The following is a 14,616-nucleotide window of genomic DNA, read 5'->3' as shown; positions in this document are numbered from 1 at the left end:
CTACTCTTCCAAAGGTCCTGAGTTCAAATCCCAGCAACCCAGCAATCACATGGTGGCTCACAACCATCTGTAATGAGATCTGACGCCCTCTTCTGAAGTGTTTGAAGACAGCTACAGTGTACTCACATAAAATAAATAAATAAATAAATAAATAAATAAATAAATAAATCTTTTAAAAAAAAGCATTTAGTCCTAAAAATATCAAAAGGTCAGAATCAAGAAGAAAATAAGCCTTTAAGACCTCAAGCCTCAAACCCTCCTTCAGCTTGATTCGTTGCTGTTATGTCACTGACAGTTTTCAAGAGCCTTAAAAAGTCTACATGGTCTATACCCAAGACTCTATTAGCAAGTGGGAAGAATGGTGGGTGTTGGCTAAATACCCACAATACTGCTCATGGTTTGAATTCTGCCTTCTAGAAGTTGGGTTCCTCATACATTGTATCAGTTCCTGATACAATGCCAGCAATTTCAAAGAGTCTGAAATATTGCCTTTGTGGAAAGCATAATTGACATATTTTTGTTCCCTGATGCCTCCTTTGGGGATCTTGGTTTTGGGGGGACTGTTGTATCTGTCTCTGAGGCAGCATCAGCTTGCCAGGGTGCTAACACAACTCCAAGGCCAGCCAAGACCCAGGCAGAAACAATCAAATGGAAGTGTTGTGCCAACCAAAACATGATTTCCAGCATGAAGAGGTTGTTTTCCTTATTAGTCAGTGCCCTGAGAAGTTGATCGTGTAGACCGGGCTTGACAAGATTTTCCTGTAAAAGGCCAGATACTAAATATTTTAGGCATTGCAAGCCATGTGGTATCTGTCATGGCTACTGAACCCTGCCATTGTACCATGAAAGCAGCCATGAGCAATAAGAGAACAAATTAATGTGGCTGCATTCCAGCTAGTTTCATTCACGGATATAAAAATTTGAATTTCATAACATGTTCTTGTGTCATGAAATATTATTCTTCTCTTGATTTCTTTCAAGTGTCTAAAAATGTAAAACAACTCCCAGCTCGAAAGCTGTATAAACACAGGTGGTGGACCACATTAGGTTCATAGACCACAGTTTGTTGACCTCTGATGTCATTTCAGATGTGTGCTAGCAACTGGAGCCGCCATATCAGAGGAACGGCTCAGGAAAGTGTACAACTTATGATGGCAGTATTTGAGAGACTTTAGCTCTTGCAAATTCCATTTAAACATAGTTATGATTGCTTCATACCTTGTTCTTTTGACCTGAGTCTATTTTCCACCAGGAGTATTGGCTTGTCTCCCTACAGGTGAAAGCCAGATCAGTTGAACATAGATGCACTAGGAGAAGGGATGGAGGTTCTCAGAATAGAGAATCCCAGGTAGATGAGAACCACACTCAGCTGCTCATTATCCTTCCAGAAGATTTTAGGTCAAGGCATCATGCTTAGCCCTGCAAGAAGAAGCCATCTTAGAGACATCACTTCTGGGATGGCAGTTCTCAGTCTGTTGGGGGTTGGGGGTGGGGATTGGAAGGATGAGCATACAAACTCTGGTGACCCCATCTATTTTCCCAAGCTCTGTTCTAGTGGGGGCATCAGACATACAAATTTATGCTCTGAGGAGTGTGATGGAATGAGAGACACACCACAAACCCCAAACAAAATCATGTTAACTTTAGGCTGTCTTGAGATACATGCTGGGATTGCCCACAGAGAGAGAATAGAGCAGAGTTGGGGTTTTGAAAGAGCCTGGAAGAGGGAATCAATAGGTGTTAAACAGGGGGTTCAGAAGGGGCTTCGCTGAGGTGAGAGCTACACTCTAGTCAGAGTGGACAGAGCAGAGAGTAGAAAGAAATCTGTGTGGAGCTCTGCAAAGCCAGGGGCAGGTCTATATGATGGTCCAACCCCCAACACACTGTCACAAAGAAAATGAGCTCTAAGATGTATTTGGGGGAGGCAAAGGGGTAATTGATTTCTGATAACAAATTCTCGATAGATCTTCCTGGAGCCACTTCCAGAGGTTTGAAGTCAGAAGAAGAGGCAGTAGCAACTGGTTCGTGGAAGCCACATTGCAAAACACAATGAGTTATCATCCCCTTTCTTCTACTGTTGTGTCCATTGTCCCCCAGGCTATCTTTTTGGTGTTAAAGTCAAACTCAGAGCAGCCGGATTTCCGTGGATCTGTGAAATCTGAGAACAGAGAGCCTTAAATTTAAAAGATGATGCCTAGGGAGATGGTAAGAGAACAAAGGTGACCCTTTACCCTGACTGTATCAGCTCAGCAGTGAAACAGGAGCCAAAAGAACCAAATGGATGGCCTCAGAAGGGAGAGGAATGTCCTGAACTTCCTCAGCACAGCCTTCCCTGAGGCCTTGCTGAGCTGCATGTAACCTGATGCCTGACGTCCCAGGAACTGTGTGGGTGCGGACAAAGAGCAAAGGACAAAGAGAAGCCTCCACACAGGCTGTTGACCAGCAGAGGACCTGTGATCTCCCATACAGTCTCGCCACAGCAACTCAGGCTCAGCAAACCAAGTGGGATTTGGTGGCAGTCTTTTTCAGCCATACATAATAAAAGTGTGTTCATATGGCACAGAGATAAAGTGTCAAGTATTCCAGGAAAAAAAAAAAAAAGATTCACAGAATCAGTTTGGAGGCGCTCAGTACATACAGCATTAAGCCATCCCACAGATCATTAGAACACACTTTTTTTGTTTTTGTTTGATTTTGTTTCAGAGAGAGGGTCTGGAACAGTGGAGGCAATCCTCAAACTCACTGTGTGTGGAAAATAGCCTCTGGACTCTCCTAATAGACTCCTACCTCTGTTTCTGAGGGTTAGGATTACAGCATGTACCAAGACCCACCGTAACGTGTACTTTTAAAGACATTGTTGAAAAGGACATTAGCTCCTGAAGCCTGCTGTCTGAATCTTCCTTTCTAGAATGAGACAGTGAAGTCAGCAAATGGTCTGGACCACACCAACGCCATTTGGCAAAAACAGAAGCCAAGATGGATTAAGGACTTGCCCACAACATCTGTCATAGGGTGTGCTCACACTATTTTACTTCCAATTGCCCAAATTTTAAGGGACTATGAAATCAACTTTATGGGTGTAGCCAGCCTTTTTGTTACTGCTGTGGGTAATTAGCGTGCTGTCTGCTGACTCCCTGTCTGCATTTCCTTCATGAGAAGGACTCAGGATGGAGCTGATGTCCTTAATGCTTGCCCCTTGCTGTTGCCTCCTGTAGAGCATTCCCTGAGGATTCATTGTAAACAAGCCCCCAACATGCGAACACACACAACTGCACACACCATATACATACTACATTACACACACACACACACCACTCTTTATTGATTGTATCACATACTTACTGGAAATGCATGTTTACCTCCTCCCACCCATTCATCCCACTAAGATTATTGGCTCCGTGAGCTCAGAGCCTGGGGTTCCCTCTATATCCCCCTGCCATAACAGTGCCTGGTTTGTACACAATTAACACCCTAATGGCATCAGAATAAAATGTCTTTGACTTTTAGGAGGTTCCACCCCAAAGGCTGGTGGTCCATTTCCTGTTGAACTTGGAGAATCTGTCATGCATATGTGCATGTGTGTGCGCGCGCACGCGTGCACACACACACACACAGACACACACACACACACACAGACACAGACACACACAGACACACACACAGACACACACACACACACACACACACACACACACACAGACACACCAACCTGGGCCTGACCTCCTCTCTCAGAGCTTTTATCTTGTTGCTTAGGCAGAAATAGTAGCCATGCACTCTGGAAACCTACATCAAGTCCTTGGAAGCTCCCTTACACCAACTACCCTTTAAAACTTTTTAACTTCTGTTTTTGTTATAATAAAATTATATGGCCATGTAACTATTTCCATAATGAAGATTCAAATATACCATTCTCCATCAATGAACTATTGCATGAGTGGAATCATATAGATAACCTTTTGAGGCTTTTTGCTTTTTGTTTTGTCTTTCTCTGTAGCCTTGGCTGTCCTAAAACTCACCTGTAGACCAGGCTGGCCTTGAACTCAGAGATCCATCTGCATTTGCTTCCTAAGTGCTGGGATTAAAGGCATACTCCACCGCAAGCATCTGAGGCTGACTTATTTTTTTAACCAACATAACCCCTTGACAATCATCCAGATGCTGTGTTTATGCACAGTTTTCAGTTTTATTGCTGAGTTCTCTCCTAGTATGTGGCTGTACCACATTCACCTTAGCTAATAACCTTTGAAAGAAAAGTCATTTGGAGTTAGGGTGAATTATTAATAGAGCCACCACAAACATTCAGGAAATAGGTACTTATTTCCTCTCTGTATGACAAATGCCTTGGAATGGGGTCATACTCCATCATCTTGTGTTCCCCTCAGCACTGGGTGAGACTCCTGGGAGCTCCACACATCCCTTAGCCCCTACTACTGCCAGTTTGTTTGCAATAGTATGTCCCCCAAAAGAAAGGAGACTGCTGTGACTAAGAACCACAGTCTCAAAGGCTGACCAATGACCTTCTATTTCCAATCATAGGCCAGTTGGGAAGAGATGGATGGTACCCAGGCAAGGCAGTAAGCTTTCAGGGACTGTCCGGAAGAGCATGCTTCTAAATTATTTTCTATATTACCCCCCATGAGACTGTCATACTAGAGTATGTTCAAGCTTATTTTAGTATTCAGATCCAAAACTAAGTGTTTAGTAGTTCTGCCTTCTATTTCTTACTCTCTTACCTGAAACAAGCTTAAAAAAACAAAAACAAACAAACAGTAATACAATTTTTTCTTAAAGTTTGTGTTTGTCTTGTCAGGTAAAGGAGTTTGAAACATAAACCGATGCTTAGAGGTTGCGTGGATTTTCCTGTGTTTTGTTACGTCTGCCTGTGAATGCATCATCACTGGCATGGGCGTGTTTGGAGGCCAGAGGACAGCGTTGGGATCTTTTCAGCCACTGCTCCACCTTATTTTTTGAGACAGGGTCTCTCACTGAACCCAGAGCTCACTGTTCCAGCTGCTCGGGCCTGCAAGTCCCTGGATTCGTTCCTATCTCTATCCCCTAGCACCAGGGTTCCAGACGGGCACAGCCACACCTGGCTTTTGTGTGGGTGTTGGGATCCAAATGCAGGACTCCATACTTGTACTTTGCATAGTGACCCGTCACCTTACCCTCCAAATATTTTAATCCAAAATACAACAGAATTGTTTTTGTATCTGAATATATTTAGTTTTTCTTCTTTTTCCTCCTTTCCCAAGGGTAACTAAGAGACCCAAGCCAGAGAGTGCAAGGGTTCAGTGAGCTTGAATAAGAGAGATCTAAAAGCCAGTTAGTTTCTGGAGCACGTATGAAGAAAGGTGGAGTGCCTGGAATAACCTTTCTGAGCTCCCAGGGAGGACACCTTGCTGATGCCCAGAGCTGCCTTCACTTCCCGCCTGCATCAAGCCTGGAATCTATTAGATTAATTTGGTTTACTCTCTCTCCTTTTCTGCCCCCAAACAAAAAACTTGACCCCACAGAGATTTTAGACCTTCGCCCCTCCCCAAGAAATTATTTCTCTTACTTGTCCTTAATGGATATGATCATTTTCCAAGAACTTTTTATCATTTCTCTGAAAAAATGAGTGACTATCCCTTAAGTCCAACTCACAGCCATCCCTTTTGGGCTACTAAGCTGATGTTCCCAGCCAAAGTATCAGTGGCATGAAGCACTGTCTTGGCTTTCCCATTTGTTTTCCTGTTTTCCTAATAACAGGAGTGGTCGTCTGGAAGAAGTGAGGATCTTTGGCATTGCAGGGCCCTGCAGCCTATGTGTGCAGAATAGTGAGGCCCTGGCTTTGGGTCCTGTGGCACCGTGTCACTTACCAAATAAACAGGGCCTCAGAAAAGTATTTGCACATCATGCATGGGAGAAGTTTCTCATCTGTCCTGTTCTACTGGGCGTCAGCTACTCCTACTAATCAAATCCTAAAAATAAATGAACTGCACACTCAAAGAAAAGGTCGGCATGGAGAGAAATGTAGCCTGCACTTTTTAGATGGAGCAGAAATGTTACATCAGCATGGTAAAAACTCAATCCAGTCTTTCAAAATTACAAGTTTAACTCTGTGTTGGTCTTTATAAGTTTAATAATGTAAAGATCAGGGATTTGCTAGAAAACTGGATGCTGAAAAACTATTGAATTAAGAAACTAGAAAAAATAAAAGAGGAAACAGGCTATGATCAGAGAAAACAGGAATGATCAAAGAAAATGTTTGTAATGCATTTTTTTCTTTTTGTTAACATTAAGGAGTAATACACTGATATATATATAACAATGTTGAAAGCAGGTACATATCACATAGTGTTATGAAAGCTGAATTAACACATGTAGGGACTGCTAGAACCATATACCACAGTTTTCAATGCAAGGCACATGATAACAGTAGAAATAAATGACCAATTAGACTATATGTCCTGTAATATAAAAAAAATTTCATAGAATTATGACAGTGGATTTTATTGTTTAGGTAACAATGCTTCATGAAAGATAATGAAGACGACATTTTAAATTTTCATATATCAGAAGGTAGAAGAAGCTACATGTTAGTTAATTCTGTGTGGGGAGGAGCTGTGTGTACTGTATCAGCTATATACATATTAAGAACATATATGACAAAGTACAAAAATACAAGAAGAAACTAACTAGGGAGTTATTCCTGGTAACATACACCTTTTATCATACAATTGTGTTGCAGCTAAAAACATACTAATTAGCATATATGGTGATCTATATTCTTCACCTAATACAGCCCTGGTGGGAATACATAAGAGTGTGCTGATAGTTCACAGGTAAAGGCTAAGTTCTGGGGCATGAACTCTTGATTAATCCATAAAACACACCCGAGGCATCTATTTTTATACAAATGAGGCATTTAATAAAAACATGCTTTACTGCACTGACTTGAAGTAGGTACTCTGATGAACATGGTGACCCACAAAAGAAGTTCCTCTGTAGCAGAAATAAACGTGGGCTTTCTGACTAAGCCAGTAATCTATTAGAGCTTCCAAATATGACAATTACTCCTTTCTGGCTTGTATCCTTCTTTCTTTCACTAGGTTCTGAATATATTAAACAAAGTAACCCCCCTACTTTCTCCTTGGCTGAAAGCATCCAGATGAAAAGGATCCCTACATTCACAAAACATCTGAGTCTGGTTGGCTTGATGAGGAGTCCAGATTGGTATGTGGAGACTTTCACTGCTATAAATTTCTCATTGTAAAGGGACCACGGAAGCTCAAATCACTGGCCCAGCTTTACTGAGGTGCATGCTTTTAAAATGTCTGAAAAACTTAAAAATTATTGCATAGAATTAATTTTGTAGTTGAAATTAAGGCCTTTAAAAATACTGATACAACCTGTGTTTCACATTCAAGGGGTTCTGTTGTGAGAAATTTAAATAAGGATTACATTATATTTTTAATAATTCAGTCCCAACTACAAAATAGATGTGGATGGGGGAGAGAGGAGGCAAGGACCAGGGCTCCAGCCACTCTTAAGAGACACTTGAAGGTAAGGCCCACTGCTCAAAACCCCTCTTTTCTAAACATTCATGCCTCAAACTTTATAGTTCAGGAAACTAATTTGGAGTGAATGGGGACCATTTAGACATCTCTCTTCTGTTCATGCTTTCTCTGTCTTGCGACTCCTGGCCTCTGCACCCAAAGAGCATCACACACTCCTTCCTTTATAATTTTGATATGAAAATTCCAAGAAGCATAATGAAACAGAGCCAACAGTCAGCTCTCTGAGTGCTGCAGGCGTCTTTTGTTCCGGCTAATTGCAATGAAACCAGAAACGGGAAACCCCCATGGGCCCTGTCCCCACTTTTCCACTCATCCAACCCTTCTTAAAGGGCTTTCGGATTGTTTACATAATTCAAATACATATATTTCTCCTCTCTCAGCTTCCAGGAAGTAGCTGCTCATCATGTGCCATCCTAAATGAGAGAGCTGATTTTAGCTGGCTCCGCTGTCTCAAGAAGCAGTTGCTAAACAGCCTCCCAAGACAGTCTTCAGATTCTGACTTAAAAAAAAAAAAACCCACAGACCTTAATACTCAATGTACAAAACAACCTCAACAACAACAGTAAGAATATATAAAAAGAAACTACCAACTACTGGTTGTAGTGAGTGTCCTATCATACGGTCTCCAATGCGAACACCCAGAACATTCATGGCCTGTACTTATTTATTTATTTATTTATTTATTTATTTATTTATTTTTATGCATTTGGCATTTGTCCTTAGGCAAAGGCTAGCTATCTCAACTTCTCTGGGATAATGACCATATTTTCTCTAGCTTCAACTGAAACGAAATAACCAAGATGGATTTTTAAACTAATTTAAAATCGAAGCAAGCCACGAGCTTGGAATCTTACCATATTAGTGGGGTCAATTCCAAAAGAAGCAGCTGTGTAGTACAATTACCAGAGCAGAACATATTTTGCTGGTTTAGTTTTGAGATTTGTCCCTTGTATGAACTATATATAAGAAAATATCTTTCTGTTACTCGGCTCCCCATGTCAAAACAGACTGATTTAGTCAGACCCGTTTCCTGGATTTGGGCAAATTTCATTCAACTGATTAGACTTTTTGGTTTGCAATATGACATAAGAAATATATTATTCAAGGGTTTTCCTGATCAAATAGTTAGTATTCATATGTTTATGAATAATTATGTAAACTTTTCTTTTTTGGCTTATCAGACTTATTACCAAGACCACTTTATTGCAATCCCAAACTTGAAAGCTTGCTAGCCTGGCAATTCTTTTTCCCCCTTATAACTGGAATACTTCATTTGAGCAGACAAATGAGGTACAGCTTTAACTTTTTGCCATCTTAACAATTTACCTTTAAATTCAGTAATCTCTAAAACCCACTGTAGTTATTAAATCAACCATAAATTCTTGGGGAGCAGCTGACTTTATGGTCCATTGTAAAGTGGGAGGCATTTCTGCAGGCAGAAAGAAAGCCTCATACAGGGCTACAAAGCAGTTGAAGCATTTTTCTAAGCAAGTTGTCTCTCGGTAGAAGAATTTCTGGTCTTTACATTTTACACTGAAATCACTTGTCTTGGAATCTTGTGTATATCCTAAGCCTTTGCTCACTGAAGTTTCCTATGGGGTCAATTTCTGCCCATAGAAGTTCCCTCACAAATCTACCCAAAAAGGCAGAGTTACTGAAATACTTTGTTAGATAGCTGTGCACACATGTTGATGTGTGTGCATGTGTTTCATTGAAAAAAAAATCAAAAAACATAAAACAACAGGATCCAAATTCCTTGGGCCCTTTTACTCCTCAGTTCCAAAATACTTTCAGGGACTCCAGCACAGGCCAGAGGAGCCATGAATTGGTAAGCATGCCTCGCCTTCAGGTCACTTGGTTTCCATTCACTTTTGGGAACTGAGGCCAAAATAAAGCTGGGGGAAAAATCTATTTTCCTTCCCAGTTAATGAGATGGGTTTTCCTCAAACATTTCACCACTTCCGGCCTCTCCCTTACAAGCTTCCTCAGCTTGAAGCTTTTGAACAGCACTATCAAGGAGCTCCATGGAGTCCCTGAGAGACACGTGGATTTTAAACGACTTGGGCTTAATGGTCAGGCCGTAACTGAAACTCATGTTTGAGGGTTCGTTTTGGTTAGCCTTGAAATTGCACTGGTGAGCGAGGATAGAGATGAAGAGAAACAGAAGCATCTTCGACAGCTCCTCACCGATGCACCGCCGTTTGCCCATTGAAAATATCATCACACTGCTGGCTAGTGCCTTGTTAATGAAGCCATCCTTGTCCAGGAAGCGGGCTGGGTCAAAGTCCTCAGGGTTAGGCCACTTCGCTGGATCATGATTCATGGACCATTGGTTAACAAAAACGACCGTATTCTTGGGGATGTAGTAGCCTAAAACAAAGGTGTTGGCGGTGGTGGCATGCGGAATGGAGACAGGCAAAAAGCTGGAGAATCGCATTGATTCGTAAAGAAACGCCATGACATATGGCAGGCGGGGCTGGTCACTTAGGCAGGGCAGGCGGTCTCTCCCCACAACCTGGTCCAACTCAGCCTGCATGCGGGCCTGCACATCCGGGTATCTGTTTTGATTTTAGCATGAGAAAAGGAGGGAGGGAGAAACAAAATCAGTTCGTTCGTCTTTCCCTTGGCAGCACACTGCACTTCTGTTTTAATTCCACAAAGTTCCTAGGTCTGTGACCAAAGTACAATTTCTGAAAGTCTAAAACAGGTTACTAATTTCTCTCACTCAATATTACAAGTTAAATAATAATAATTTTATTTTTATGTAATAAGCTTCTTGTAGCCTAGGATTTATTTCCCATTGTGAGAAAGTAAAACTCTCCAGTTTTTAATGGTCTAAAAATGCACAAGAGTATACATTTTAGACACCCGGGAAAATATTTGCCTATCTTTTAAAACCTACAGACCTAAACAAACGGACTTACAGCTAGATGTTCACATACACATTTTAACATGTTCATTTTATATCGGTGTAGTTATAAAATATATTTTCAATGTTTTATAAAGAAGTCTACAAAGGCAAAAGGACCCTGGACCCACAAAAGTTTAAAATGCTAGCCTGAAAGCAAATTCTTTTTCCTTCCCTCATATCCTTAGGCAATTCCTTGTTTCTATTTTATAAAATATTATTGGTCTCTGGATAGTTGATGCTACACATTTCCTAAACTCACACAACAGAGTCCCAGTTTGTAAGATGAGGTACCCGTTATAGGTCTGCACTGCTATTGCTAGGAACGGGGACAATTCTTTTTGAACTCAAAAATCTTCTTGCACAGCAAACTCTATAAAGGCAATCCCTTAGTCTCTCATTTTTAAACCCAGTATTTTATACCTAAAAGCCCATTTTCAGAAAATAGCTTAACAGGGATAATGATGTATAATCATAGCAATGCTCGAAACTCACAACACAGCAGAAACCATTAATGTTAAAGCTCAAACCCGATTGTATCTGTGTATATAACTAGAACAAGATATCATGTAGCCATTAAAATTGCTAAAATCTGGGCTGGGCAGATGCCCCAGTGGTTAAGGACACAGCTGTCCTTGCAGAGTACCTGAGATTGATTTCCAGCCTTCATGTGATCACTCACTGAAGTCTGTAACTCTAGTCCCCAGGGAAACACTGTTTCCTGGCCTCTGAGGCACCAGGCGTGCACCTGATACACAGACATACACACCCAGGCAAAACATTCATATGTGTAAAAGTAGATAAAAATTAAAAATATTTAAAAGACAAAACATACTGAAATCAATGTTAGAAGATGATGAAGTGTCCACTACAATAAGCAGAAGGCTCAAAAAGGAAGCAGGGTGGGGAGGAATAGTTACAGGCATTGAAAATGAGTATTTTAAATGGTGAAGTAATGGGTAGTTTAAAAACACTTAACAGAACTTCCCAGCATTTCCCACTGAGGGCCCAATCATAAGCATTTTGGACCTTACGGGACACACTGTCACTCCAGCTGCTGCAGTTTGCCCTGTAGTGTGAAAGCAGGCACTACGTATGGGTGCTGCGGCTACATCAATAAAATTTATATCTAAACAGGCATCATAATCTGCTCACTCTGGCTATATCACCTTTTTATGAAAAGGAAAAATAACATCACCTTTATTTCATTGAAAATGACCCTGAAATTGTTTTTTTTTTCCCTTTGGGACACATGGAGAACAATTTATACAGCTCAGTAAAAAAAAAATATATATATTTTTTTCAAAGATTACCCGTGTATCTTAGGATGTATAAGACCTGACATCACACTCAAGGAAGACCTTTTTCCTCATCTTGGGTTCAATGCCCTTTACTCTCTTTCTGCCTGCTCTAACCCTTCATCCCAAAAGTCCCAATATATGTTTCTACGATTTGACCTTAATACTGAAAAGTTATTTTAAATATACTTTTAAAATGTGAAAGTAGATCTAAGGAAATACAAATTGTGTGAATTCTAATAGGAAACAGACCCTGTGTGCCAAATTCGGAGGCGAGCACATCTTCAGCATCCCTTAGGATAATGGTTCTCACCCTTCCTAATGCTACAACCTTCATGTTTTGGTGAACCCCCCAACCATAAAATTATTTCCGTTGCTACTTCAAAATTGTATGAATCATAATGTATTTATTTTCCTATGGTTTTAGGCGATAGGGGTTGAATGACCTAGCAGGTTGAGAACCGCTGCTTTATGCTCTAAGAAAATAAGTAGTGCTTCTAGATAAAATATAGGCTGAATCTGAATTTTAGGTAAATAATAGGTAATCGTCGAATTCCTATAAAGGATTCATTTGCTTAGACTACCTGAGTGTGGGAAGGAGGTAGGGCGCTGCTTAATCCTTGTGTGCAGCCTTGCTGTGAGCCCTGTAGAGGTCTGCTCCCTGGCCCAGAGATCAGGACGCCCACCAGCACCTAGACTCCTCTCTAGATGCTGATCACACGCCACAGAAGTGACATCACCTGCTTATTTTGCTGTGCAACCGCCTTGGGGGTAAACCTTATTCTTAGGTTGTCCTCTGGGAACAGATCTCTGCTGGCTTCCTTAGCGTGATAACAGAGTCCTGCCCCAAGCTGGAAGTAGGGCCCTAGCCTGACAGCCTCCCCGTACCGCTGTGCACTGTTTAGTTAACAGTTTAGTGCGCCTTCCTTAACCTTGGAACTCGTCAATTTTGCTTCTATTGAGCCGCGGAAGGATCAAAGCTGATAGGCCCCCCCCCCGTGGTAAAACTCTTGTTTGTTTGTTTGTTTTGGGGGGTGAGAGCTCATCAAAAATTTGTTCCCTGATACAGGGAGGAGGGATAGGGAGTGGGGCGCAACATCAGAGATGGTGGTAAATCCTGGCAACGCTAGGAGGGGGAGCACGTCCTGGCCTGCCCAGTTTGACCCGGCTTATCTTACCTGAGATAACAGTTTCGAGGAATTGGGGTTTAGGGAACCTCAAAGCCTGCGCCCAAGCTAATGACCTTTTAGCCGCATTCTTTTTTTTCAAAGGAGGAAGACAAGGACCTAGCCATCCCTCCTGGAGGCTTTACCTGGTAAAGAGGATGAGCAGCCACAGCAGCGCGGTGGAAAGGGTGTCCTGGCTGGCTCCGAAGATGTCCGTAATAGTGGCAGGCACATCCTCCAAGTCCAGCCCGGAGGGATCGTCACCAGGGCCCCCGGACGCCGCCTTTTCGGCAGAGAGGATGAAGGCGTCCGTCATGTCTCGAGGAGCAGCCCCCGGCACCAGGCTTTCGCGGTGCCTCAGGAACTTGTCCAGGATAAAGTTACTGAAGTTGCGGTTGAGCTGCTCGAACTTGCGGAAGGTGGTGCGCACTGGGTTGGGAAATAGCTGCAGCCAGGGCAGCACGTCCACGAGGCTGCCCGCACCCACCGTGCGTCCAAACTCCTCATTGTGGCTGAGCAGCTCCAGGAACTCCGCATCGTCGTGGTTGTACCGACAGCCAAAGCACACAGCGCTCATGACATTGGCCACAGCCACGATGACCGGCTGTGTCGGATCGAGGAAGGCGCCGCCCGCGCAGCGCCTCACCAGCACGGCCACCAACTCTCGAGCTTCTGCCAGCGCGTGGCCCTCGAGGAGCCCGCGGCTGCGCGGGTGGCGCGTGGAGAAGGCACGCACCGTGCTATAGGCGGCGCGGCGCTGCGCCTTCCAGCGCTCCGTGTAGTGGCCGAACGCCAGGCTGCGGCCACCAGACACCACACGGAAAGAGGCGAAGGGCGGCCGGTCCGCGAAGATGCTGCCCTGCTGCACCAGGGCCTGGTGGATGGCACTCTCGCCATTCAGCACCACCACGGGACAGCTGCCCAGACGGATCTGGAAAACGTCGCCATAGCGCCTTGCAAGGCGAGCGAAGTACAAGTGCGACGCCTGGCCAACAGCCGCAGCGTTTCCGATCAGTGGCCAAGGAAAGGGACCCGGGGGCGAGGACCACGGTTTCCGTCTCCACTGTTGCAGCAGCCACTGGCCTACGTGCACAGCGGCCAGGACGGAGAGGAGTAGCAGAAGAGTGGTCTGCTGGGTGGACAGCGAACTCGGCTGCTGTGGACTGTCTGCACTAAGGCTGGTGGCCATGCTGGGGACACAAAGGCAAAACTGTGAAACTCAAGTGTGCAAAGGAAAAAAAAAAAAGAGTGCCCCCCCATCCCCGCGTCTCAGGATGGGGTTGAGTAGAGGGGCCAGCCTCCAGCAGAGACCTACCAGCTTCCAGATCCCCAGCTGCCTAACGGTTCCCAGAGTTCCGACACAATGCCGGCGGGTGGCAGACAGAGAGGCTGGTTTCTTTTAAAGTACTTAATACCCCACCCCTGACCTCAAGAACTGTCTTGAAGAAGACTCGGGAAGGTGGCTCCGCGGACAGACTGACCTGCGATGAAGCGTTGTTTCCAGCGGTGTAGAGCAGCGGGGTCTGGGAGAAACTCTGGAGCCTCAGCCCAGTCTCTGTAAGGCTTCAACCTGAGAGTCCCCAGGGACCTGGAGGCCTAGACACCTGAGGCCCGCTGCTTTAGCACCCACTCTTGGCTCGGTCACAACCTAAACTTAGATTAGGATAGAGGACCGGGGGCGGGGG

The 14,616-nt window shown here is 43.6% G+C and overlaps 2 protein-coding genes across 2 annotated transcripts in view; one reads left to right on the top strand and one right to left on the bottom strand.

Annotated features, from left to right (window-relative positions):
- Positions 1 to 7,109, top strand: part of Rmdn2 (regulator of microtubule dynamics 2) — an 87,489-nt gene extending 80,380 nt beyond the window's left edge. The window contains exon 14 of the mRNA XM_031355270.1: positions 7,092 to 7,109. The gene's annotated coding sequence lies outside the window, so the exon portion shown is untranslated. The remainder of the gene's footprint in view (positions 1 to 7,091) is intronic.
- LOC116079592 (cytochrome P450 1B1) lies at positions 6,108 to 14,610 on the bottom strand. Its single transcript, XM_031355281.1, has 3 exons — positions 14,413 to 14,610; positions 13,078 to 14,121; positions 6,108 to 10,117 (listed from the first exon to the last, which is right to left on the bottom strand). The coding sequence occupies exons 2-3, from the start codon at positions 14,118 to 14,120 to the stop codon at positions 9,484 to 9,486; spliced, it is 1,677 nt and encodes a 558-aa protein (XP_031211141.1). The 5' UTR covers position 14,121; positions 14,413 to 14,610; the 3' UTR covers positions 6,108 to 9,483.
- Positions 14,611 to 14,616: the final 6 nt, after the last annotated feature.

Source organism: Mastomys coucha, unplaced genomic scaffold, assembly GCF_008632895.1.
Source record: "Mastomys coucha isolate ucsf_1 unplaced genomic scaffold, UCSF_Mcou_1 pScaffold6, whole genome shotgun sequence".
Taxonomy (NCBI): domain Eukaryota; kingdom Metazoa; phylum Chordata; class Mammalia; order Rodentia; family Muridae; genus Mastomys; species Mastomys coucha.
This window is presented reverse-complemented; position numbering and strand designations above follow the sequence as displayed.

Excerpts from the sequence above, each read along its gene's own strand:
- LOC116079592 (XM_031355281.1), bottom strand. The coding sequence starts at position 14,120 with ATGGCCACCAGCCTTAGTGCAGACAGTCCACAGCAGCCGAGTTCGCTG. Across the intron at positions 10,118-13,077 it reads CTGCTCATCCTCTTTACCAG|ATACCCGGATGTGCAGGCCC; the intron begins GTAAAGCCTCCA and ends AAATCAAAACAG.